At 36.9% G+C, this 27,573-nt stretch overlaps 1 protein-coding gene across 1 annotated transcript in view; it reads left to right on the top strand.

Annotated features, from left to right (window-relative positions):
- DNAH9 (dynein axonemal heavy chain 9) overlaps positions 1–27,573 on the top strand; it is a 458,278-nt gene that overhangs the window by 270,347 nt on the left and 160,358 nt on the right. The window contains 6 exon segments of the mRNA XM_020965915.2: positions 427–623; positions 11,347–11,509; positions 13,413–13,536; positions 17,912–18,054; positions 21,011–21,172; positions 21,437–21,670. Coding sequence (XP_020821574.1) covers positions 427–623; positions 11,347–11,509; positions 13,413–13,536; positions 17,912–18,054; positions 21,011–21,172; positions 21,437–21,670 — 1,023 coding nt within the window.

Raw genomic sequence — 27,573 nt, 5'->3', positions numbered from 1 at the left:
ACTCCAGGACCAGCATTCTATCCATTGTGCCACCTACCTGCCCCAGAGTTGCACATCCTCCAGAATTGTCCTTAACAGCACTTCTACTAGCAGAGGGACTCCTCAAAAATATGTAAATGACTACTACATCTTCAAAGGCCCGAAAGTATGGCTTTCTATACCATTTAGCAAAAAGAACTGTCACCACTCCCACTTTTGAGAGTACTAGTGAATAAAGACATTCCATGCCATTTCAAAGGCATTATGAACCTTAGTTATGGAACATTTAATTTTTCAGGAAGTCAAGAGAAGGGGTAGAAGGCAGCATTGCTGTCCTATTTCTAAAGATATCTTAGCAACTCAAAGCAAGCCAGGTTACTTGCCTCTGAGCTGCTATTCCTTGAGAATCAGTAAAAAAGGATCCTGGGTCTTGTATCTCATTAATAGGATATGGAAAAGACTTTGGAAGAAACCAGGAAGCTGAACATGTACTGCCATTTTGCAAATGGTATTGGTGAACCCAAATACATGCCAGTGAAGACGTGGGAACTGCTAACCCAAATCCTGGTGGAAGCCTTAGAGAACCACAATGAGGTCAACCAAGTGATGAACCTGGTTCTCTTTGAGGATGCCATGTGCCATGTGTAAGTATATTTCTATTGTGATGTTTCTTTCCTTCATCTTGAAGTTTCAAAGCCCAATTTGGGTGTTTGACAAGAGCTGATGAAAGTGCAGGAAAACAGCTGTGATACCTACTAGCAAAGCTATCTTGGCTTTGCCACTGTGAAGAGCTGCCTCCTTAACTTATGTCCTGAGGGGAATATTATTATTATACAGATGACATAATATGAAAAGAAGCTGACTTCTCTTCCTTATTGATATAAAATGAAGTAAAATGGAAAGTTTGGTATTTGCTAAAGGTTTTACTCATATTGTGTACATATCTCTGGCACTGCTGAATGCTTGGTCCTCTTTTCTATTTCTCCCTTTTCTTGGATTCTTGAGAGCTCTGGGATGGAAGGAGAACTGGTCCTATCTAAATTCATTGCTTTGTCCACCCATCTCTTCCATAATCCCTGAGAGAAATCATGCTGGAGAACAGAAAGCCAGATTCAGAAGCATAGAAAGAAACTGAAGCATTTAAATACCTGTTCTGTTGTGTTTTTTGCCCAACTTTTTGCCAAGTCTTGCTGTCTACATTTGTATAACCAGGCCATCAGAAGGAGATTCTTGCCTTGTCCCAATGAACTAATTTAAAATAATTAAATATTTGCCAGGCAACATGTACTGAGTGCACAGATTGTACCCTCAAGGCATATGAAAGAAATAGAAAGTATCCTCCTTCCCTTTGAAAATCTTAAATGGGTATATAACTATAATAACATTGAGTGAATGATTATGGTTTTTTTTAACAAAAGGACCAAAGATAGCTAGCTAAACAAGCTAGTGACTGGTTTTGAAAAGTTATTTTTATTGTTTTAAAGCAAATTTATCAGAACTTATACATCTTCTGTTCCTAATCTCGCTACCTACTATCCATGTGACATTCTGGACAAACATTTCATACCTAAAGGCCTGGTTTTGTCACCTATAAAATAATAGGATTAGACTGGAAATTTGCTAAAATTCCTTCTAGCTCATACATTTTAGGATTCTATGACTAACATGGCATTTAAGGCCCCATAGGAAAAATCCTTTTGCTTATTAACAAAAATGTGTATTTAATATGATGTAATCTAGGGGCAGCTAGGTGGCACAGTGGATAGAGCACTGGCCCTGAAGTCAGGAGGACCAGAGTTCAAATCTAGCTTCAGACACATAACACTTACTAGCTGTGTGAATCTGGGCAATTCACTTAACCCCAATTGCCTCACCAAAAAATAAAAATAGATGTAATATGATATAATCTAGTTCATCTACTCACTTTATTCACTAGACTTGAGTCCTTTTTTTTTTTCTAAAAATGAAATCCACTTAAAGATTAAAAGGAGGCTCAAATGGGTAATTGGTTTTAATGGAACAATGATAATCTGAGATCAACCAGTAGACAAGTAAACAGTATGACGTGGTAGATAGAGGATAGGCACCTAAGCCTATATGTTCAAATCCTGTCTTTGGCATATACTAGCTGTGTGACTGTGGGCTTAACTTCTCAGTGACTCAGGCAACTTTCTTAAACTATCGGTTATAGATTGATTACTCTTCTGCATCAGTGCGTTTATATTCACACCAATGAAATCACAAATGTAAACCTCAAAAACAATACAGATTCCAGGCCTCAACAAGAAAATGTCCCTGAGGTGAAAACTCAGAAATTCTTAGGATTTGGGGCTTAGGTAAGTGATTTTTTTTCAGGTTTTAGGAACAACTCATGGATCAACAAAAGTAGTCATTCTGATTTTGTTGCCCTCTCAATAGTTCTCCATTCAAGAGCCCCAGGTTTTTATTTTCTGTGTGTAATTTTTGCCCTGATTGGGTTTTGCCTTTTTTCACCTCATGCTGTTATTTTAAAATTTGCCTTTATAGTCTTTCCTCAAAAACGCACTTGTACTTTTCTACTTTGTCACTTTCTTCCCCAGACCATTTGATTTCTCATTTCTATTTTTTTCAGTACTTTAATTGGTCCTTTCCTAATGCTTATCCTATCCATCTGTCCTGTCTTTTCCTTTATCTCTTTATTTTATTCCTTAACCTTGTATGCAGCATTTATAGTTATTGGGAATGAAGAGCATTTCAAGTACTCTTCTGATCTGAGTTAGCTTGTGCCCTATCTATCTCTACTTTGTTTGTTTTTCCTGTGTGTGTGTGTGTGTGTGTGTGTGTGTAATTTGTGGGGTTTTTTTCAGTGGGTGGGGTGGGTAGGAATTAGAGAAAAGGTTGTCTGGCTATGTTTTGGGTTTTCTTGCTACATTTTGGTTAATGTCTTATTTATCTTTTAGAAAGTTAGCAATTGGCTTAAACTCAATTGGCCAAGGAGCCAATGAAAAACATTAAGAAAATTGCTTACTTTGTAAAAATGTCAATTTATTTATTTATGTTTCATTCATTTTTTTTTCCATTTTAAGTTCCAAATTCTCTTCCTCCCTCCACTTCTTCCCCTTTCCACTGAGAAGGCAAGCAATATGTCAATTATACATGAAAAACATATTTCAATATTAGTCATGTTGAAAAAAAGCAAGAAAAATAATAAATAAATAAATAGATGAATGAATGAATGAATAGATAAATAAATAAATAAACTGAAAAATGTGTGCTTAATCTGTACTTGTAGTTGATGAGGTCTCTCTCTCAAGCTGGATAGCATTTTTCATGATGAGTCCTTTGGAATTTTCTTGGATCATTGTATAGAGTAGCTATGTCTTCCACAGTTGTCAATATTATAATATTGCTGTCATTGTAAACAGTGTTCTCCTGGTTCTGCTCACTTCCCTTTGCATCAGTTCATGTAAGTCTTCCCATCCACCTTGTCATTTCCTATAGCACAATAATATTCCATCACAATCATATACAACAGCTGGTTTATCTATTCCTCAATTGATAGACATCCTTTCAATTAAAAAAAAAGTATGACTTGCTTTTAAAAAAATACTATTTATAATTTAAATGTCATCTTTTACCCTGTTATCGAGTCAGATGTATAGCTAAATCCTCATGACAAGTCTATAACTGAATGTTTAATAGACTGAACTTATCTTTTTGAGTTGAAATATTACATACATATTCTGAACATAATAGTAACTATACCATTTTGGGAGATTGTGGCATGATAAGTTGAGTCTGGGCCTTGTTATTATTGTGTGTAATAATAGAAGCTTACATTTTAATAGCATTTTGAGGTTATAGGCAGGAGTGTACTAATAAAATGTTTAACTACCAACTCTCCTAAAAAAGTATATGCATGATACATTTAAGTTTAATTTGCATTATTAATATTTTGTGGTCATTTTCTTAAGCCTAGACAATTGATAAAACAATGAATCAAGACCTGATTTGTATCATTTGCCAAATTCAGTATGAAGTATAAATGCTCACTTTGAAATTTTAACAATAGGCTTTTGCAAGCCAGCTCAAGCTAGCTCCAGCACACTCCTGGTTAGAAAGCATTTTAATATCCATCATCTTTTCTCATTCATTTCAATCCTAAGAAATAGCAGTATGAGCATTATAATGACCAATGAGAAAACTGAGGCTTCATGGCCACACAAGTGGTAAATGACAGATCTTAGACTCTGGATGGAGCCAAGGTGGCAGAAACTCACCCAAATTCACCTTCAAACAACTATAAAATAACTCCTCAAAACAAATACTGGAGTGGCAAAACCAACAAAAGGATGGGGTGAAACAGTTTTGTTGCCCAAGACAACTCAGAAGGTCAGCAGGAAAGGTCCATCTTATTCCTTGAGTAAAAGGGGAGCGCAGTTTAGTGCAGGTAGCATCCAGGCAAGGCAGCAGTGGCTTCATCCCAGCATGCCAGCTGTAAGGCCCTAAGCCCCAGCACAGTTCAGCAGTGAGGCCCTATACCACTCAGCACAGCAGGCCACTGGTAAGGCCTGATGCCTACAAGGTACCAGGCCAGTAGTGAGGCCCTGCACCCTCAGCACAAGAAGTTGGGGCAATGCTTCCTCCACCCCAAGAATAGAGCCCAACTTTAACATAAAACTAAAAGTCATGAAATAGATTGGAAAATGAGCAAAAAACAAACGAAAGAAAAGAACTGACCATAGAAAGTTATTGGTGACAGGGAAGATAAAAAAAAAACTCAGAAGTAGACAACAATTTCAAAATGGCTACATATGAAGCTCAATGAAAAATGCAAATTGATCTCAGGCCTGAAAGAACTCCTAGAAAAGTTCAAAAAGGATTTTTAAAATCAAATAAGAAAGATAGAAGAAAAATTGGGGAAAGAAATGTGAGTGATGCAGAAGAATCAAGAATTATTGTGAATTATCTTAAAGCTATGATCAAAAAAAAATACCCTAGACATCATCTTCCAAGAAATTATCAAGGAAAACTGCTCTAATATCCTAGAACCAGAGGATAAAGTAGAAAGAATCTGCCAATCATCTCCTGAAAGCAGTTCCAAAATGAAAACTCCCAGTAATATGATAGCCAAATTCCAGAGTTCCCAGGTCAAGGAAAATATGTTTCAAGGAGCCAGGAAAAAAAAAATCAAATATCATGGAGCCACAGTTAAGATTACACAGGATTTAGCAGCTCCTACATTAAAAGACTGGAAAACTTGGGATATGATATTCCAGAAGGCAAAGGAGCTAGGATTACAACCAAGAATCACTTACCCAGAGAAACTGAGAATGATCCTTCTGGTGAAAAAGTGGATATTTAGTGAAATAGAGGACTTTCAAGCATTCCTGATGAAAAGACCAGAGCTAAACAGAAATGTTGACTTTCAAATATAAGATTCAAGTGAAGCATAGAAAGGTAAGCAGAAAAGATAAAGCATAAGAGATTTAATAAAGTTAAACTATTTATAACCATACATGGGAAGATGATACTCATAACTCTTAAGAACTTTATCACCATTAGGGCAGTTAGAAGAAGTATATATAGACAGAGGGCATGGGTATAAGTTGACTTTCATGGGATGATATCAAAAAAAAAAATTAAGGGGTGAGAAAGAGGGATGCTTAATTTCTCTGAGTCTCAGTTTTTTCATCTATAAGATGAAGATAATACCATCTATAGTACCTGCCTCAGAATGTTATGAAGATAATGTAAAGTGCTTACAAACCTTAGAGCATTATATTTGAAATGTGTTATTATTGTTATTGTTGTTGTTATTATTTCTGGGCCTCAGTTTCCTTACCTGTGAAATGGAGTTAGATTATATGATCTCTAAGGTCCTTTATACCTCAGACATTGCTTTGTACATGCAGGCCCTAAAGTCTCAATGGCAACTTGTTGAGAAAACTCTCTGCAGTTTTAAGGACAATGATTGCCATTCATATTCATTGCTTGCTCAGTGTTTGGTCTAAATAGCCAAACTTCTCCCATGAACAGTGCTGTGTGGAGTCTGATAAGTTGTTCCAACATTAGTGCTTAACATGGGGGAAAATAAAACACTCTATTCTTGTTTTAGTGGTTTTAATTCTAGTCCCTCACTTATTAGTAGATATAATCCATTCCAAAACTCCCCTCCTTTCTTCCCCTTCATTTGTCTTCTGCTTTCCTCTACTTCATTTCAACAAATGTCTATTAAATGCAAAAGACTGAGCTAAATGCTGTGGACTGAAAGGCAGAAATGGCACAATCTCTGCCACAAGGAGTGTACAATCTAATGGAGGGGTACATGTATATACATACATATGATATAAAGTAGAATGGAATTAGCAAAAGAAAAAACACAATGAATGAATGGATAAAAAGTTTTTATGATGTGCCAAATATTATTCTAAGCATGAATTCAGATGCACAAAGAATATTATTACATTCTAATGATAGAACCAATAAATATAAAGAATTTGTAGCCAAGGAACAGTGTTTCATCTGGGAAGTCATGAAACTATGGGAAGTCATAGAGGTTGATGGATGATTTTTTCCAGAAGGAGCAATAGTATTAATTGAATATGGTTCCCAGAGCAAAGAAAGACAATATGTCATAGGGAAACCCAATCTTAAAGCTAGGAAGACTTGGGTTCAAATTCTACCTCTGACACATACTAGCTTTGTGACCCTGGGAGTCACTTAACCTAAGTTGCTGATATTCATTGGTAAAGGAAGTCTCCTCATTTGGGAGTTCCCTACACCAATGGAATCATAATACAAGGGGTAGGAATTGGGGGGTAGGGTGGGGAAGGGAAAGGGGGACATGAAATTCATATAGATGGTAGTAGGGCAGTTGGCTCTCAGGACAGATTATACTGTTATTCTATTATAATCTGTACTCATGGACCTTGTATCCACGGGATCATACCTGACTGATGAGTCTCTAGATTTTCTCCCATTCCCATAGACAAATAGATACTAATGAAGCCTCAACTAGTAGATGTCTGTCTTTCATTGTTCTGGGAGCAAAGCAATACATGACATTCATACAAATATATGTGGTTGACAGGAATTCCCAGATGACTGTTTAATAGGATTTCCCTAAGGCTGAATTTCTGAGCCTTACCTGCCAGTATACAGAAACTATACTATAACTTCCCCTGGCGTGCCAGAGGGAGAAGCCTAGATTCTGATAACCAGGAACAGGATTACCTCTTCTGCTCACTTTTTCTCTTTGGCTGGTAATTGGTAAGTTCAAAAGAGAAATGGTAAGTGAAAATGGCAATGCCTATGAGGCATTCTAGCTTCACCTAGCATCTATGTGAGTACCATAGTATCATACTAAATACTAGATCTAGTATCATAGAGGGTAGAGGTCTAAGAAGCTATTTCTATGACTATACCTAAATAAGAAAAGAACCATTCCAATTCCTTTTTTTAACTTCTTATCTCAAGCCCTGCCCAATCCCATCCTCGCTAAGGTGATTCACTTCACTCAGATACAAAAAACTGACAGTGACTTAGGCAACATTGTATAGGGCATGTATTCTTTTTTTTTTTCAGCTAAGCAATGGGGTTAAGTGACTTACCCAGGGTCACACAGCTAGTAAGTGTTAAGTGTCTTAGGCGGGATTTGAACTCAACTCCTCCTGACTCCAGGGCCAGTGCTCTATCCACTGCACCACCTAGCTGCCCCCAAGGGCATGTATTCTTAACCACACAATGGATACAGGCAATTCCTATAAATGAAATAGATAATTTGGGTTAAAAGAAACTGAAAAGCTTTTGTACAAACAAAATTAATGCACTTACTATAAGAAGGGAAACAGTTGAATGGGTGAAAAAATTGTATTAAATTTCTTTTACAAGGGTTTGCTATGTATGTATATATGTGTGTGTGTGTGTGTGTATACATACCAAGCGCTTACATGATATGGACCATCTCAAAAGAAGAATTGCAAATTATTAACAACCACATAAAAGAATACTCCAAATCACAAATAAGAGAAATTCAAATCAAAATAATCCTAGGTTTCATCTCAGGCCCTGCAAACTACCAAAGGTGACCAAACAAATTCAAATTTGTAAGATGTGTGTGTAATACATACATATATATATATATATATATATATATATATATATATATATACATATATATATATATACATATATATACACACACACACACACACACACACACACACATATACACACATACATGTGTGTATGTGTGTGTGTGGGGAAACAGAATCATTGGTAAATCTTTGCGGGTACTGTGGCTCAGGTTAATCATTTTGGAAAGCAGTTTGGAATTATGCAAATAAAATGACTAAAACATTAATACCTTTTGACCCAGAGATTTCATTACTAGTATTATACACCAAGGAAGCCATTTGATAAGAAGAAAGATGCTATAAAATATCTATAGCAACACTTTTTGTGGTAGCAAAGAGTTAAAAACAAAGCAGATGCTCAATTGAGAAATGGCTAAACAAATTGTGGTACATAAATGTAATAAAATATTACTGTGCTATATGAAATGATGAATGTGGGGCAGCTAGGTGACGCAGAGGATAGAGCTCCCACCTTGAGTCAGAAGGACTTGAGTTCAAATCTGGCCTCAGACCCTTGACATTTACTAGCTGTGTGACCCTGGGCAAGTCACTTAACCCCAATTGCCTCACCCAAAAGAAAAAAGAAAGAAATAAAGAAATGATGAATGTGATAAATACAGAGAAGCGTGAATAATTCTACATGAACTGATGCTGAGGAAGTCAGCAAATCCAGGAAAACAATATACAGTGACTACAACAATGTAAACAGAAAGAACATCACAAAAAAATTAAAAGTGAATGTTGCAAAATTATGAAGAACAAGCATGGCTCGAAAGTATGAGAGACATTCCCTTTACTAAGTTGGGAGATCCATAAGCATTGTGCACTGTATATAGTTTCAGACTTTTTTAATGTATTGATCAAGTATGCTGATTTTTTCCTCATCATTTCCATTTTTTTTCTTAAAAATCTATTTGATATATATTCAGTGGATTTTTTGGCATGGGATAGGAAATTATATTGGGGGAAATGATGATGATGTAAAAAATATGTCAATAAGAACATTTCAAAAAGTAAATGTTTTTAAAAATGTAAAAAAAAAAAGTAGGTGTTGCAGGATTACAAAGAATTCAGCATGACTCCCAAAGAAGAGATATGAAAAGATGCTTTCTCTGATTTTTTGCAGAGGTAGGAATTATACAGTTATGGAATACTGCATGACTTTTTAGACTTTTCCACTGTGTTGATCAGGTTTTTTTTTCTCTTCTTCCTGACTTTTTCTTTTTTTCCCTTAAAAATGTTATTTTTCACATAGGATGACTCTCTAGGAAGTAGAAATGGAACAGATACTGGGAGAAATTTAAATGATGAAAATGCAATAAAAATTCATTTAAAAAAACTAAGAATAAATGAACCAAGATGGAGGAAAGGAAAAAAATTAGTGTATGCCCATTTTATGAATTTGAAATTATCAAGTATTTATGCTAGCAAGGAACTTAGAAATTAGTCCAACTCTAATTTTTTACAAAGGAGAAAATAGGTCAGAGAGAGGTAAAGTAATTTTCCCAATGTCACACAGCTAGTTTATATGCCTGTATTTAATTATGCTGCATTAATTTCCCCCATGGGCTTTCTAAAAACTGAGGGATTAGGGCTCAGTGTCTGCAGAGAGTGGGGTTTATATCAGTAATACAGAGCTTTTGTAGCCTGGATCTTCCAGTCATTGAGAAGAGAGCATAGAGGACATATTCAAATGGATAATGAGTCATTCAAGTAGAGCATCCTTGTCTACAAAGACACAGGTAAAAATGAAAGAGTTTTCACTCATAAGGAAATGAAAGCCATTGAACATGCCCATATCATCTCTGAAGACAGTACTAATATCCCCAGTTGTAGTATAGGAGGTGGTATCTAGTGTGCCTCATGACTGAGGAAATAGGTGAAGAAATACCTTGAAGCCCAGAAGACAGAAGCCAGGAAATAGAAAAAAAAAATGGCAAAGAGTCAAGCCAGCCAGGGCTCCTAGGGAAAAACCCTTGGCAATTCATAAGAAGCAACTTCTAGTGCCATTCCAGGGAGCACTAAAGATAGAACGTCTGTTGGTTGTCCCAGGCATCTTGTTTGAGGTAGAACTGATTAGGTCACTGAATCTCCAGCCCCATCTCTGACTCTACGAAGCACAATTCATATTATTGGTAGTAAATCAAATTACACCAAATGGATAGAAGGTATACCAGTGAGGACCTGCTACCTACAGGAGACAACAAAGCAAATCCTAAAATTGATAAATAAGTTCACTTTTCCACTAATATCAGCACATAATGCAATGGATTTGTTCACTATTAAATCAAATTTTGAGCCTAAATATTAAAATCCAGTCCAAGATTGGCTCTTCCCCTACTAGTAGGAAAAATAAAAACGAAAAGGAAAACAATCGGAATCTTTAGTTCTCTGTTGCCCTTTTGATACAATACAAATAGTAGTTCATGCTCTATCTCCAGTCTATTTTTCAGATGTAATTTACATTGATCCCTTTCAGGAACTCTATATGTTCCAGTCAAGCTGACCTCCTTGCCATATCCTGAGCTTAGCATTTCTTCTTCCTCCTGTCTTTGGATATACTGTCCCTGATGCCTGGAATGTACTTCTTTACTTCCACCATGTAGACCCTTTGTTGTTGTTCAGTCATTCAGTGGTGTCCAACTTTTTGTGACCCCATGGACCATAGCATACCAGGCCCTTCTATCCTCCACTATTGCTGGAAGACTGTCCAAGTTCATATTTGTTGTATATGGCTTATTTTCCTTCAAAGCTCAAAGTGGATGTCATCTCCTGTGCTGCCTTTTCTGACACCCTGGTTGTTGTTGGTCCTCTCTTCTCAAATTATCTTGCATTTACTTACCTGTTTATATAATGTATCCCCTCCTCCCCCAAGAATGTAAATTCCTTGAGGGCAGATATTATTTTTATTTTGTCTTTAAATCCTCAGCTCAGTGCCTTACACATGGTAGATACTTAAAAGTATTTGTTGAATTAAATTGAATTATTCGCAGACTTGAAATTCAGCTTCAATGACTCATGACTGTCAGGCCAGTGCTCTTCCCACTGTTTCTTAACTGACTTTAAAAAATATCCATGAGTTTTAAATCAGATAAGTTCTTAGGTCATTGGGTCCTGGTTATCTCCATCTCTTATATATCTCAACATTTAGCAATATATAGAAGAAAAATAAAATCTTTTAAAAAATTTTAAAAAGGTAAATTTTTGTTTGGTTTTTTGTTTGGTTGGTTTTTTTGGTACTTCTCTTTAGTTGCCGTATCAATCGCCTCCTAGAATCCCCAAGGGGAAATGCTTTGCTGGTTGGAGTAGGTGGAAGTGGCAAACAGAGTCTGACAAGACTTGCAGCTTTCATTAGCTCCATGGATGTTTTTCAGATCACTCTAAGAAGAGGTTATTCTATTTCTGATCTTAAGGTAAGAGCAAAGTCAAGCAAGGAGGAGCATAGACATCTCTTCTTCCTATCATCTCCCTTTGCTCTGAATATCTAATTTTAAAATGTCTGTATTCTATAGCAAAAGGCAGCATAAAGTAATGGACAGAGACATGGCCTCAGAGCCAAGGTTGGACCCAGATATCAGAGTTCAAGTTCCACCCCTAACACACACTGATTGTGAGGCCCTGGTCAAGTCAATTAACTTCTTAGTGCTTTAAACAACTCTCTAAGACTCTTTAAGTTTCAGAGAAGGGGCCAATCAGTATTGATAGAATGAACTTCCTTATCTGATAATTCCCTGAATCAGTGAAATCATAGATCCAATCCCTAGCCTTTATAGTCTAATTTTTTTCTAGTTCCCTACTTTTTGTCACACTTCATAAGACTTTACTACTCTTTCCATAGTTTTCCTTTATATTTCATGTTTCCCTTTAATGTGACTTTTCTCAATAACTCAGGTATCAGTGCTTCCAAAGGTTCAAAAAAAATAATATACTACAGAAATTATAGAGGAAAGGTATGATATTATAAGCTCAATCTGAGATTCCAAAAGATGACCCTGGTGATTCATAAAGGGTAGAAAAGTTTCTATCTAGAGCAAAAAAGAAAGTGAACAGTGAAGGAACAGATATGCCTGAGTCTTTAGGGAGGGAAGATCCAGTTAAAAGAAGCAATATTGATTAATGTTACATTTATCCAAAGTTCAACTTCCTAGCCCCTATAGTCACTTAGACTAGATAAAACTTCAGATATTTTATCCATCATCTCAACAAAGACCTTTTGGGCAAATAGCATTTCCCATGCCAGGAATCACAGGAAACCAAAGTATTTCTAGCACATATGCATAGTTCCTCAGCCTGTAGTCCTAACAATATGTTTCCTCTGTCCATCAACAAGCATTTTTAAGTGCCTGCTATGTCCCAGGTACCAAGGATGCAAGGACAAAAAGTAAAATAATCCCTACCCTCAAAGAGCTTTTATTGGTAGAAACTGGACATCATACACACACATACACACATATATGTATGTATTATACATATATACCCACATATATGTATAGGAAGGAAGGAAGGAAGGAAGGAAGGAAGGAAGGAAGGAAGGAAGGAAGGAAGGAAGAAGGAAGGAAGGAAGGAAGGAGGGAGAGGGAGGGAGGGAGGGAGGGAAATTTGGCTGGGGAAGCACTAACAACTAGAGGAAAGACCTCATGTAGAGGTGGCACTTGAACTAGTCTTTAAAGAAAAGTAAAAGTTTTAACCAGTGAAGGTGAGGACAAAGGACAAGAGGAATTTTTTTGATACTGGGATGGGGGATGGGGTGGAATTTTGATGACCAGTTATTGTAATGAATGCTTCCAATGACCGGGGAAGCACCCCCATGCTTTAGAAAGCTGTCACTTCTATGGGAAGCCAAGGAGCAAGGGTCCCAAAGGCTTATACAGAAATCAGAGCAACTGCAGTACATAAAAATGAATAGTACTGTCTAATTTAGTTGGTATTCTTCAAATGGAAGTGAGGACTATGACATTCTTATAACCACAGTGTGATGGGCCAAATAGGAGTGAACTTTTACTGCTCAGAAGTACAGTGCCAAACAGCTTATTTCTAAAATAAAATGTTGGGGGTTTTTTTTTCAGTCAACAAAAATTGGTTTTTCTCTTCTTTATACCCCCTATTCCCAATACCTGAAAAGAAGAGAGAAAGAAAAACAAATCTATCTAACAAATATGCAGCATCAAGCAAAACAAATTTCCATATTGGCCATATCAAAATGAGCAGTTTCTTTTTGCCACCTACTGGCATCTTGAAAAATTTTCCACTGATAGAAACAGGAATATAAAACAGAAACCCACCATTTCTTATTGTTCTTCATGGCTGTCTCCACAGATGGACCTGGCCAACCAGTGCCTAAAAGCTGGAGTAAAGAATGTAAGCACTGTGTTTCTCATGACAGATGCCCAAATTGCTGATGAAAGGTTCCTTGTCCTCATCAATGACCTCTTAGCATCTGGTAAGAAAACTTAATTATTTCTCCGTTGTCTTAACTCCTGGGGGACCAAGACACTGTTCATGTGTGGGCAGTGTCTTTTGAAAGGCTTATCATGTGAAAGAAGTTGATTCAATTTGTTCCATTTGGCCCTAGAGGCAAACTAGAAAGAATGAGTAGCAACTGCAGTAGGACAGATTGTGCTCAATATAAAAAGAAATGATGATCAGAACTGTTTAAAAGAGGAATAGGTTGTCATGGGAAATGTGATGTTCTCCTGATTGAAAGTCTTCAAGCAAAATATAGATAATCACTTTGTGGGTTTCTTGTTCACATACAGGTTGGAGGAGATGGCCTCCAAGCTCTTTTCCAATTCTGAGATCCTATAATTCTTTGACAAGGTATATGCAAGAGAATTCTTTACCCAAGAATGTTTTCTTCCAAGAGGCTTTTTTCCTCCCATGCCCTTGGAAACAAAAGAAATAATCACTCTGGAAGTAAAAGTCAGAGAATCACAAGAGGTGCTAGTCAGGGACTAAAGTTAATTTGGAACAAGTTACAAAAAAAAAAATTAAACTAAATGCCAGTCAAGTCTCAGGGAAATAGATCTTTTGGCCACCTTTCATTACACCTTACTAGTAAGCCTTTGTGTGGGAAAGAGGTAAAAAAGTATAGAGGGCTCATCCCCTGGAGATGGCAAGTGGTCACACATATCTCAGACATAAATTGGTAAGGACATGGACCGTTGGACATGGGCTAGGAGAATTAATTGGAATTAATAGAACAGAAGAATTAAATACGAGACCTGTGCTCTGGATTGGTGGAGTTACAAGATGTTATTAGATGGTAAGAGTCACATATCTTGCCTCCAAAGTCTTGGGTTAAAGTCCCAGTAACACTACTTACTGGTGCTGTGACCTTACACAAATCACTGTCTCTCTGGGCCTTAGTATCTTTATTAGTAAAATGATGAGGTTGGATTAGTTGATCTTATGGCTCACTTGGAACTCTAGAATGTTTCCTGGCTAATGGCAGAAAATTGGAAGTCTTTTTTCAATCTTGTTCAGTCCTTGTTTTGTTGACATTCTGCATGTCTGTCTGTTTTGCTCTTCTGTATTCAGAAAGCATAGCTCATGAAGAAAAGTGGATGGAGATTCTTCAGAGAGAAGATAGGAACTTGAGCAATACAAATCTGCCTGAAACTGTCACAAAAATGCTATAACCTCTTCTTTTTTTATTTTTTAATAGTTTATTATTTTTATGTCAAATAACAAGTATTTTTAATTAATCTCTCCCTCTCACTACTCTCCATCGCCACTGAACATTTTTTAAACATCCCTCAATGTATAGCTTCATAGGCCAGCAAAACAAATTATGACATTGTCTATATCTGAAAGTCTATGTCTCTTTCTGCATTTTAAGTTAATCACTTCTCTGTCAGGAAATGAATAGAATGTTTCATTTTCTTTCTTTTGAAATCCTAGTTTATGATTGCATTGACCAGAGTTCTAAAGTCTCGGTTGTTTTTATTTATAATATTATTGTTATTGCATAAATTGTTCTCCTAATTCTCTCACTTTGCTCTGCATCCATTTATATAGGTCTTTTACTCTGAAGCTGTGCTTTTCATCATTTCTTATAACACAATAAAATTCTGTGACATTTAATATCATAGCTTGTTTAAATATCCCCCAATAGGAGTATATCCCTTTAGTTTCTAATTATTGACTACCACGAAAAAAGAACTATTATAAATAATTTTGTACATATAGATACTTTTCTTCTTTCTTTGATTTCTTTAGGGTATGAGCCTGTTAGTCAGATAACTGGGTCAAAGGATATGCAGAGTTTAATAACTTTCTAGTTATGGTTCTAAACTGCTTTCCAGAATGGTTGGACAGCACCACCAACTGTATAGTTAGTGTATCTGTTTATCCTCCAACATTTGTCATCTTTACCAGTCTAATAAGTGTGCTGTACTTTGCATTTTGCTAATTATTAGTGATTTAGAGCATTTTTTAAATGTGATTGATGATAGCTTTGATTTCTTCCATTGAATACTACCTTTCTTATTCTTTGACCAAAATTTACATATTGGATATTTGGTATTACTCTTAGATATTCTAATTACTTCCTCAGATATCTTGGAAAGGAGACCTTTATCAGAGAAACTTGTTGCAAAAAAAATTCCCAATGACCTGTTTTGCTCTTAATTTTTGCTACTTTGGCTGATATTATAAGCAGACTGGAAGAGCAAGGAATAGTTTACCTGTCAGATTTATGGAGAAGAGAGGAATTTATGACCAAACAAGAGATAGAGAACATTATGAAATGCAAAATGGATAATTTTGATTACATAAAATTGAACATTTTTTGCACAAACAAAGCCAACGTAACCAAGATTAGGAGGGAAGCAGAAAACTGGGAAAGAATTTTTATAACCGGTGTCTTTGATAAGGGCTTCATTTCTAAAATATATAGAGAACTGAGTCAAATTTATAAGAATACAAGTCATTTCCGAGCTGATAAATGGTCAAAGGATATGAACAGGCAGTTTTCAGATGAAGAAATTAAAGTTATCTATAGTCATATGAAAAAATACTCTAAGTCACTATTGATTAGAGAAATGCAAATCAAAACAACTCTGAAGTATCACATCACACCTATCAGATTGGCTAACATGACAAAACAGAACAATGATAAATGTTGGACAAGATGTGGGAAAATTGGAACACTAATGCATTGTTGGTGGAGTTGTAAACTGATCCAGCCATTTTGGAAAGCAGTTTGGAGTTATGCCCAAAGGGCTATAAAAATTTGCATGCCCTTTCACCCAGAAATACCACTTCTAGGTCTGTATCCCAAAGGGACCATAAAGACAGGAAAAGGACCCACATGTACAAAAATATTCATAGCAGCTCTTTCTGTGGTGACAAAGAATTAGAAATTTAGGTGATGCCCATCAATTGAGGAATGGCCAGATAAGTTGTGGTATATGAATGTAATGGAATACTATTGTGCTATAAGAAATGATGAGCAAGCAGACTTCAGAAAAACCTGGAAATACATGTATGGAATGATGCTGAGTGAAGTGAGCAGAACCAGGAGAATGTTGTACACAGTAACAGCTACATTGTGTGATTACTAACTTTGATAGACTTAGCTCTTCTCAGCAATGCAAGAATCTAAAACATCTTTGTGACGGAAAATGCTATCCATATCCAGAGAAAGAACTATGGAGTCTGAATACAGATTGAAGCATAGTATTTGCTCTTTATTTTCTTCTCTTTTGTTTTTTTCTTCTTTCTTATGGTTCCTCTTATTGGTTCTAATTCTTCTTTTTTTTTTTTTTTGGTTGGGCAATGGGGTTAAGTGACTTGCCCAGAGTCACACAGCTAGTAAGTGTTATGTGTCTTGAGTCCTCATTTGAACTTAGGTCCTCCTGAATCCAGGACCGGTGCTCTATCCACTGCATCACCTAGCTGCCCCCTCTAATTCTTCTTTAAAACATGACTAATGTGAGGGCAGCTAGGTGGTGGTGGATAGAGCACCAGCTCTAGAGTCAGGAAGCCTCAGACACTTGACACTTACTAGCTATGTGACCCTGGGCAAGTCACTTAACCCTATTGCCTAGCCTCAAAAAAAAAAGTATAAGGGGATAATTATTTGTTGAATAAATGAAATCTGCATGAATGGATGGATGAAAAGATGATTAAGCACTTGCTACTACATTGCCAGTAAAGCACTATATTAAGTGCTAGGGATACAAGTGCAAAAATGAGACAATTCCTGCCCTAAGGGACCTTAAATTCTAATGTGTAAAATAAAATATATAGAGTAGTAGTGGCCATAGAAGGGAACTATCATCTAGGAAACCCGCAAAGATAGAACAGTCAACTAACATCCTTTGAAGGAACAATCTAGTGGTGGTTTCATTATAATTCTAAGAGGTGGTAAGTGGGGCAGAAAATGGCAAGAATAAAAATGAAGACACAAGTCCCCAGGCAATATATAGCCTCAGCTCCTCACAGGCATGGCCTTTAATGATCCTATTTGGATGGTGGAGCAAAGGCAAAAGTAATAGGCTAGAAATGTCTTGGATTAAGAAGAGGACATCCAGTCCCAGAGAGTGAACATTCTGATAATCTAGTGTTTTCCTTTAGGGCAACATTGAAACTGTAAACAAGTCTGTCCATAGAGTCATATAGCATTCCTATGTTACTAGTAGGAAGATGTGATTTCTAGATTATATCTTCAACAAGAGAAAGGTATCTGGAGTTTAAGCCTGAAATCAAATGACCTGCTTATTGCCATGGAAAAGAATGCCTTCTCTGCCTCTGAACAGAACCGTTGGGGAATGAGTCAAAACCTTTAAAACTGTGATCTGTTTTTTCCCCAGGAGAGATTCCAGATCTATACTCTGATGATGAAGTTGAAAACATTGTAAATAACATGAAAAATGAAGTCAAGAGCCGGGGGATGCTTGACAGCAGGGAGAATTGCTGGAAGTTCTTCATAGAAAGGGTCCAAAGGCAACTGAAGGTAAAGAATTTTCTGTTCTACAAGAATTAGAAACTAGATATGACTCAGGAGAATTAATTTGGGTGCAGTTCTAGGTGCAGTTATCTTTGTTGATTGCCAGCGAGTGTATTGGCCCAGTAACTTCACCACGAGCACCAGTACAGATGCCTAGAACTTTGTTCCTCCTTGTTTCCACCTCTTGGCCTCTCTGACTTCCTTCAAGTCTCAGCTGAAATCCCACATTCTGCCTTTCCCATTCCCCCTTAATTCTAGTGCCTTTTCTTTGAGATCATCTTCAATTTATCTTTTATGTATCTTGCTTATATTTAGTTGTTTGCATATTGTCTCCCCAATTAGACTGGAAGCTCCTTGAGGTAGAGACTGTCCTCTGAGTGGAATTAAATGTAATAGAGTTTTTGCATAGCATTATTCCCATAAAGTTCACTTCCAAGTACAGCATGGCTATTGAATGAGTGACAGCTTCTGCCGTGTTATGTTCCTGAAGGCTTTTCTTCATTCCTTGGGACATTGAAGCTGGACTGGCTGACTGCTAAACCTCCCTGGACTTCAATCCCAGCTGGAGTTTGTTTTGCATACATTGTCCATGTCTCCAATCCAGAATGGTTCCCTGGGGTCCCAGGGAGGTATAAGCATTCTCCTTTCATTTGCTTACCCAGTGACATATAGGAAAGAACTTCATGTTCTCCCAAAGGTAAACACTAGCTGGCTTCTGCTTTTTCTTTTATTAACTCACCTTAATTTGGTTAAAATTGGCTACCTAGCAGAAGAGCGGCACTGTGGCAAGGCCAACAGTGGTTGGCTTCTCTCAGTTTTCCTATGTTAGGATTCATGTTGTTGGCTCTCTCTCTCTCTCTCTCTCTCTCTCTCTCTCTCTCTCTCTCTCTCTTCTCTCTCTCTCTCTCTCTCTCTCTCTCCTCTCTGCTTTGGTGTTGTTGGGGACGTCTTGTATTTGGCATTCTTACAGAGCAGTGGGACCAATAGTGCTAAGTCCATTTTGAGGTCCAAGATCTTTCATGTAATGAACTGAGAAATAAATATATTGTACATGAAAAAAATCATTGTTCTTTCACTTGTTTACCCAGTGCCATATAGGAAAGAACCTCAAAAGAGTCAATGAGTCAAGATTTAAGATAATCTTGCATGTGCAGGCAAAAATCACAATTGTCCCCTAATATAAAGTTATGCAGATTCAACAAAGAACATTTCACAACGATTACACTGCTGAATACTTAATAGGTGCTTATCTTGATGCTTAAAATGGCCTTCCTCAATGTAAAAGCAATTAAAAAAATAAAAAGACAAAGAAAATTAGCTTCCACCAAGATAAATTCAAAATGGATATAAGATTTAGATGTAAAGGGTGACATTGTATGAATGTCAGTGAAGTTTAGAAGAAATTACCTTTCAGCTCTATGGATAGTTCATGACCAAACAAGAGATAAAGAGGCTTACAGGAGCTAAAATAGATAATTTTGATTACATAAAATTAATGTTTTTGCACAAACAAAACCTGTGCAATAAAGTAGAAGAAAGTAGTAGTAGAAGGAAGAAGTAGAAGAAAAGTAGGAAACTAAGAAGCTTTGTGGTATTTTTTCCGACAAAGATATAGATGTGTGTATGTATATATGTATACTTGTGTGTGTGTGTGTATGTATGCCAAATCTATAAGAATAATAGCCATCTCCCAATTGATAAATGTTCAAAGGATATGAACAGGAAGTTTTCAGAGGAAGAAATCAAAGCTATCAATAATCATATGAAAACATAGTCTAAATCACTAAAAATTAAAACAATGCAAATTGAAACAGCTCTGAGGTTCTATCTCACACCCATCAGATTGGCTAAAATGACAGAAAAGGAAAAATGACAAACACTAGAAAGGGTATGGGAAAATGGGTACCCTAATGCATTGTTGATGGAGCGGTGGACCAGTCGAACTTTTCTGAAAGCAATTTGGAACTCTCTCCCAAAAGCTATTAAACAGTGAACAAAAAAATATAGAAAAACATGGCAAATGTACCCTTTCACCCAAGAACACCACAACTAGGTCTATACCCCAAAAAGATCAAAGAAAGAGGAAAAGGATGCATATATACAAAAATATTTATAGCAATTCTTTTTGTGGTGGCAAAGAATTGAAACTGAGAGGATACCCATCAATTGGGGAATGGCTGAACAGGTTATGGTACAGGAATGTGATGGAACACTGTTGTGCTATAAGAAATGATGAGGGGGATGGTTTCAAAAAAAATCAGGCAAGACTTGTATGAACTGGTGCAAAACTGATGAAGTGAGCAGAACCAAACAATTTACACAGTAATGGCAATGTTGTAAAGATAATCAACTGTGAAAGACTTAGTAACTTTGACCAACATAACAACCTGTCACAGTTCCAAAGAATTAAGGTTGAAACATGCTATCCACCTCCAGATAGAGAACAGATGTTTTCAGAGTATAAATTGAAGCATATTTTTTTCTTCCCTTTTCTCCCTTTTTTTTCAGGATAGGGTTAATACAGAAATTTGTTTTCATGACTTCATATTTGTAATAAGTTTTGCATTTCTTGCCTTCTTAATGGGTGGGGGAGGGAGAGAATTGGGGACTGAAAATAAAATAAAATTAATATTTAAAAAGAGTAGGAACTGTCTTTTGCCTTTCTTTGTATTCTTACAAAGTGTTTAGCACAGTGCCTGGCACACAGTAGATGTTTAATAAATGCTTATTGACTCGACTGTTTCAAATATGTGCATGCTGTGACTACATGGGAACCACGTTACCTAGGAAACATATGACAAGCCTTCAGTTTCTGGGACAGAAGGGCTTTCAAGTCTATAAAGCAACCTTAGGATTTGTTTTTCCATTTTCCAGGTGATAAAGAAGTTTGAGGCCATGTCTGTTTTTCTGATCAATATTTCCCTTGTTCCTTCTTCATTCTCTGACACTTCTAAATTCTCAGGTTACACTCTGCTTCTCCCCTGTGGGAAGCAAGCTAAGAGGGTGCAGCAGGAAATTTCCAGCCATTGTGAACTGCACAGCCATTGATTGGTTTCATGAGTGGCCTCAGCAGGCACTTGAGTCAGTTGGCCTGCGCTTCTTACAAAACATGGAGGACATTGATGTAAGTGTGGGGAGAGAAAGCCAACCTGGCATTCTCTAAAAACTTTACCACCTTTGAGGGGAGCTTTTTATTAGTTCTGGACAGCAGGATCTTCCCCAGAATTTCTGGGGTGACAACCCCTACTATCAGCATAAGGATCTACCCTCCCTGGAATGTAGTGAAAGCCAATTCACAAGTCCTTGGGAACCATAGAGAATTATGAGGAGGAAGCAATCTCTGTTTATGTTATGGAGAGCTCTTTTATAATCTTCTCTTTTATTTTAGCCAGCAGTAAAGGAATCTATTAGTAAATTCATGGCTTATGTACACACAAGTGTCAACCAAATGTCCCAATCTTACCTGAGTAATGAACGGTGCTATAATTACACCACACCCAAATCCTTCCTGGAGCAGATCAGACTCTATCAGAACCTGATGGTCAAGAATGACAAAGAGCTGACATGTAAAATAGAAAGACTTGAGAATGGGCTACACAAGCTTCACAGCACATCTGCCCAGGTGAGTAGAATTTACTAGTTTTCAGTCACTTTAATTTGACTCATTGAGGGGTCCCAGTTGAATTTGAAGTTTAAGCCTTTGGACATTGAGGATCTTGGGATCTTCATAAGATCCACTAGGATCTTGGGAAATGTAGTCCAGTGTCTCAAAAACACTACATAATCTTCCCAACCAGAGAAGAGACATGATTACATGTTATAGTTTTAGACTAGATGGGAATGGGATTATGAGACAAGGGAAGTTTGAATATCTCTTCATTGGGAAGAAGAATAGTAGCTGCAGAACAGAGGAGTCGAAGGAGGACACCTTGAATGGAAAATATGGTAAGCATTGAGCTGCTAGAATTTTTTGGTCATAGCTCTACTAATTGTATGAAAATCCTGCTGGTAAGATAAGAGATTAGTCTTTTCTGAGGAAATCCAGCTTGCTGGTAATTTATCTCCTCCCTTTTCTGTCTGAAATGGTAGAGGTTTAAATTCTAAGTTTGTGTATCCTTTTGTTAATATGTTCTTATTATTTTGTTAGTAATTCAGTTCTGCTTTTTTCTAGAGATTGTTCTTAATTCAAAAAGAATATAATTTAGAGCATGGAAATGACTATTGGAACATAAAATTCTTTTTTTATCTCAGGAGTTTTTCTCTGATCTGGTGACTAGTGGGCTAATGGGGGAGATAACATGCAAATAACTATGCATGACTAAAATATTTGTTGTTGTTCAGTTGTTTCAGTCATAACTGACTTTATGACTCTATTTGGGGTTTTCTTGGCAAATGGTTTGCTGTTTCCTTCTCTAGCTCATTTTACAGATGAGAAAACTGAGGCAAACAGGGTTAAGGGACTTGCCCAGAGTCATACAGCTAGTAAATGTGTGAGGCTAGATTTGAACTCAGGTCTTCCTGACTCCAGGCCCAGCACTGTCCACTGCACCACTGATAAATTGGGCATAATCTCAAAGGGAAGACACTAAGAGTAAGCAAAAGTGGAAAAGGCTTCTTGCAGAAGGTGGGACTTACTGAGGCTTGAAGGAAGCCAGGGAAGTCAGGAGGTAGAAATGAAGAGGGAGAAAGTTCCAGGCATGAGAGACAGCCAGTGAAAATTCCCAGTCAGAGATGGCATATACTGTGCCACGAACAGCAAAGGAGCCGGTATCACTAGATCTTAGAGTGTGTGAAAGGGAGTATGATGAAGACCAGAAAGGTAGGAAGGGGCCTTTGAAGGGCTTTGAAAAAAAATAAAGCAAGAGTTTATATTTGAGACAGACAAGAGTAGGGAGATAGACAATAATGAAAGCTGAACACCATAGAAGCAATATTTTTGAATGGTGGTGCTGGAGAAGAATTTTGGACAGAAAAGAGATTAAATCAATCAATACTAAAAGAAATTAACTCTGACTATTCATTAGAAGAGGCATCTAGATGGCACAGAGGATAGAGCACTGGTCTTGGAATCAGGAAGACTCATCTTCATGAGTCCAAATTCAGCCTGAGATACTATCTATGTGACTCTCAGCAAATCACATAACCCTGAAAATGACCTGGAGAAGGAAATGGCAAGCCACTCCAGTACCTTTGCCAAGAAAACCCCAAATGGGGCCATAAAGAGTCAGACATGACTCAAATGACTGAACAACAACAATTCTTTGGAAAAGACAAATATTGAAGCTGAAGCTTAAATATTTGTCCAGATAATGTGAAGATAGGACTCATTGGAAAAGACTCTGATGCTGGTGAAGATTGAATGCAAAAGGAGAAGGGGACAGAAGAGAATAGGACAAATAGATAGTATCATGGAACCAATAAATATGAGCTTGGACAAACTTTGGGAGGTAGTGGAGGACAGAAGTTCTTGGCATGCTACGGGCCACAAGCTCAAAAAAAGTTGGAAACTACTGAACAATAACAACAAATACAGAGTGGGGAAAGACTTGAGACAGGACTGACTAACAAGAAGCAGGCTATTGCAATAGTCCAGGCATGAGATGATGAGGGCCTATACCAGGGTGTTTGCAGTGTCAAAGGAGAGAAGGAGGCCTATCTGAGAGATGTTACCAAGGTTAAAACAAACTCAATAACTGATTGGATATAGGAAGTGAGATGGAGTGAGGGGTCAAGGATGACATGTCAGTTTTGAGGCTGGTTGACTGGGAAGGTGTTGACATCCTCAACAATAATAGGGAATTTAGGAAGAGGGGAGACTGAGTGGAAAGATGAGTTTCATTTTAGACATGTCCTTATATAGAGAGTGGTACATTGCACATATTTTCAGACTTTTTCAATGTGTTGATTAGCTTTACTGATTTTCTTTTTGTTTTTTTTTCTTTAAAGATATCACGTGAGTATTGTATGACTCTGAGAGGGGGAAGGATATTGGGGAGAAATTTGATGATGCAAAAAAGAAAGACATTAATAATTGCATTCAGTAATGCTTGCTAGAGGTGATAAGAAGCTGAACCAGGATAGGTGGCTATGGAAAGAAGGGGACAGATCTGAAAAAAATTTGCAGAGATAGAATCAATCAGGCTTGGTAACCAAGTGAGTTTGAGAGATAAGACAGAGTGGTATCCTTAAGATAAATAATAAAGTTAGGAAGAAGGGTAGGTTTTTGGGGGGAAATAGAAAGTGTTGTTTGGGACATGTTGAGTTTTAGATCCAGGAGACAAGCTATTAATTTGACCCTGAAGCTCAGATGTGTGTGTGTTGCATATGTAGATTTGGAAGACCTGAACCCAGCTGACCAAGAGAGAATGTGTATAGATAAATCCATAAAAGAGCAATAGAGTACATCCACACTTAAAGTGTGACATAATAGTCCATAAAAAGAGACTGAGAAAGGAAACCAAGACAAAGCAGTTTTATGGAAGGATTGTTCGAGGAAAGAAGTGACAAATAATATATTGGGGGGGTTTAATATAAAGAGGTGGACAAGAGGTAAAGACTAAGAAAAGGCTATTTGATTTAACAAGAGATTATTGGCAACATTGGACAGAGTAGCTTCAATCAAGTGGTAGGGCTGGAAGACAGAGCACAACAAGTTAAGAAATGAAGGCAATATAAAAAGAGTAGACACAGTATAAATGGCTTTTTCCAGGCATTTGGGTATAAACAGGAGAAAATATATAAGATGATAGCTTCAAGGGATGGCAAGGTTAAGTGAAGGTTTTCTAAGACCAGAGAGGACCTTCGATGTGTTTATAGGTTGCAGGGAAGCAGCCATGCGTCGAGAATGGCCATTAAAGGAGGCATATCTAGATGAGAAAGTAAAAGATATGTTTGAATGAGGTGTTTACTTGTTATGTCCAGATTTGGGAGTTTCTGCAAAAGTATGACTTTATGTGTGTAAATTTATATACAAAAGAAGAGAGGGAGGGATAGATTTAGCAGAAACTCATTTAAATTTGCTTTTCTATAGTAGAGGTGCTATGCAGTGTGCTTAAAGGCATTATTTTTCTGTAATTTGGTAAAAAAGTTATCTAAGTCTAGCTGACTCAATGGAGCACCTTAAGTTCCTTAAAGCCCTATTCACATTTTCTGTGATTACTTACTTAGACCTAAGGTCATAAGCCATAGCTGCAATCAACACATACAAAACACCTCCTACTTCAGTTTTTTAAAATCCCTCGAGACTTAAAAAGGAACAAAAAGTTGAGTTTGCTGACTGGAGTGATTATGTGACTCAATCATTTTGATTTACAATTGTGTCTTTGTCCTTGTGGAAATAACCTTCTGCAGCTGAACAAAATAACATCCAACAAGAAGAGTTCTAAGAAGCAAGACTCCATCTGAAGTTAACACAAAGTCTGCAGTGAACACCAATTACAATTAAAGAATATATTAAAGAATAATCTTGTTCTTTTCTTTTTAAATCTGGCATGAAAAAGAAATTATCGGCAGAGTCTAAGCCCCAGTTTTATTTTTTTTTCTCCTTATACATTTTGCATTATAAAAGCTTTGAATTCATTTGATGTGTTCCAGGAGCTCTGAAGTAATCTTTGACTGTTACATGAAATAAACAGCAACAGAATGAGAAACACAGTGGTTACTCTGCTTTGTAGATATATGTTCTGTATTGCAAATATAAATGCCCTTTTTACTTTCCAGAAATCAATTGAGACTGATTTATTCCTTTTTCTGGAAGGGCTCCAGCAATAACTTTCCTGGCAGTAGTTAGAGAATTTTCCCTTTACTCAAAAAAGAATAATTATTTATTAGGCACTGATGACTTATATACTATTTCTGCTTCCCAGCCACCAGATTCTGCTGGAGGAATACAAAGAACTGAGCTTTGGTCTATTATATATGTTCATGCTGCCTAACTTCAAACTGATTCTGGCTGCTGTTCATCAATTTTTATTTTTTCATCTCTTAGTAACTTTCTAGACTAACTCCATAGTATTGTTCTGTATTATCTAACTTCCATATTTATCTCTATAGTTATTTAGTATCTACCATATGAAAGGAGCTATGAGGTACTACAATGTGATAGGTGCACATCGTAGAGAGAGATAAGTCTACGATATAGCCCCTATACTCAGAAACTTAACAATAAAATTATGGAGGTAAGACATAACTAGCAATAGAAGATTGTATAAGACAAGTTCCAGTTAAGAGTTACAGGAGTTCAAAGGAGGGAAAAATTATTTCAGGTTGAGATGGGTCAGAGAAGCCTTTGTGAAGTAATGAAATTTGAACTAGATCTTAAAGAATTAATAGGAATAGCAGTGTGACCCTGGGCAACTCAACTCCATTGCCTAGCCAAAAAAAAAAAAAAAGAATTAATAGGAATTGGCTATACCCAAAAGAACAACTGGTATCCAAGCTTGAAGTTTCTCCCTGTTCCAATGCATACTCCACAAGTGTAGCCAAGTTTTTTCTAAAAGTGCAAGTCTGATCATCACATACATACATACACACACACACACACACACACACACACACACACACACTTCAATAAAATCCAGTGGCTCTCTATTGCCCCTAGAATAAATATAAATTCCCTTGACATTTAAAACTCTTCTCCAAACTTCTTACACATTACTTCCCTCAGTTCACTTGGCAAAGTAACCGTGCCAGCCTGCTTGTTCCTTACACACAAAATTCCATCTCTTATCATCATGTCTTTTATGCTAGCTGTCCCCCATGCCTCCATACCTCCCCTCCCCTCCACTTCATGGAATTCTTCATCTCAACCACCAACTTCTACACAAGGCCTTTCCTGATCTCCTCAGCTACTACTGCCTCTCCCCTCACTTTGTATCTGCTTTATAGATGTTTTGTATGTCCTTACATGTTATTTACATATGTTCACATATGTAAATGTTGTTTGTCTCCCCCGTTGGACTATAAGCTTCTTGAGGGCAAAGGTTGTTTTGCTTTTGCCTTTATATCCCCTGAATCTAACACAGTACCTGGAACATAGTATATACTTGGTCTTGATTGTTTGAGTCAAGAAAGTCTAGGAATAGGCCAAAAAAAAAAAAAGACTTGGAGACATGGAAAAACAAGATTTAAAAAAGAATGGGCTAATGAGTAACAGAACACAGTGAATAGAACAAGTTAGCTGAAAAAATTGGAAAGGCTGGTTAGGATGAGATTATAGAAGAACCTTGAATATTGGGCTAAGGATTTTAGACTTTGTCAAGTAATTAATTAAAAGCTTCTGAGCAGTGGAATAATGTGACAGTAATGCTCAATTGAGATTAATCCAACAATTGTATGTAGGATGGGTTGAATGGGCAGAAACTGTAGACAAGATAACTACTTATATAATGATTTCAAGCACAGTGTTTCAGTAGATATGGAAAGGAAAAAATGGGTTCCAAACTTTCCTCTCTTCTTAAATTGCCAATTCTTGCCAAAATTATTTTCAGTGAGCACAAGCCTGACTATATCATTCCCTTACTCAAT

This window comes from Phascolarctos cinereus, unplaced genomic scaffold (assembly GCF_003287225.1).
Source record: "Phascolarctos cinereus isolate Bilbo 61053 unplaced genomic scaffold, phaCin_HiC Scaffold_5;HRSCAF=322, whole genome shotgun sequence".
Classification (NCBI taxonomy): Eukaryota; Metazoa; Chordata; class Mammalia; order Diprotodontia; family Phascolarctidae; genus Phascolarctos; species Phascolarctos cinereus.
Note: the sequence above shows the minus strand (reverse complement) of the source record. Positions and strands in the feature narration are given on the sequence as shown.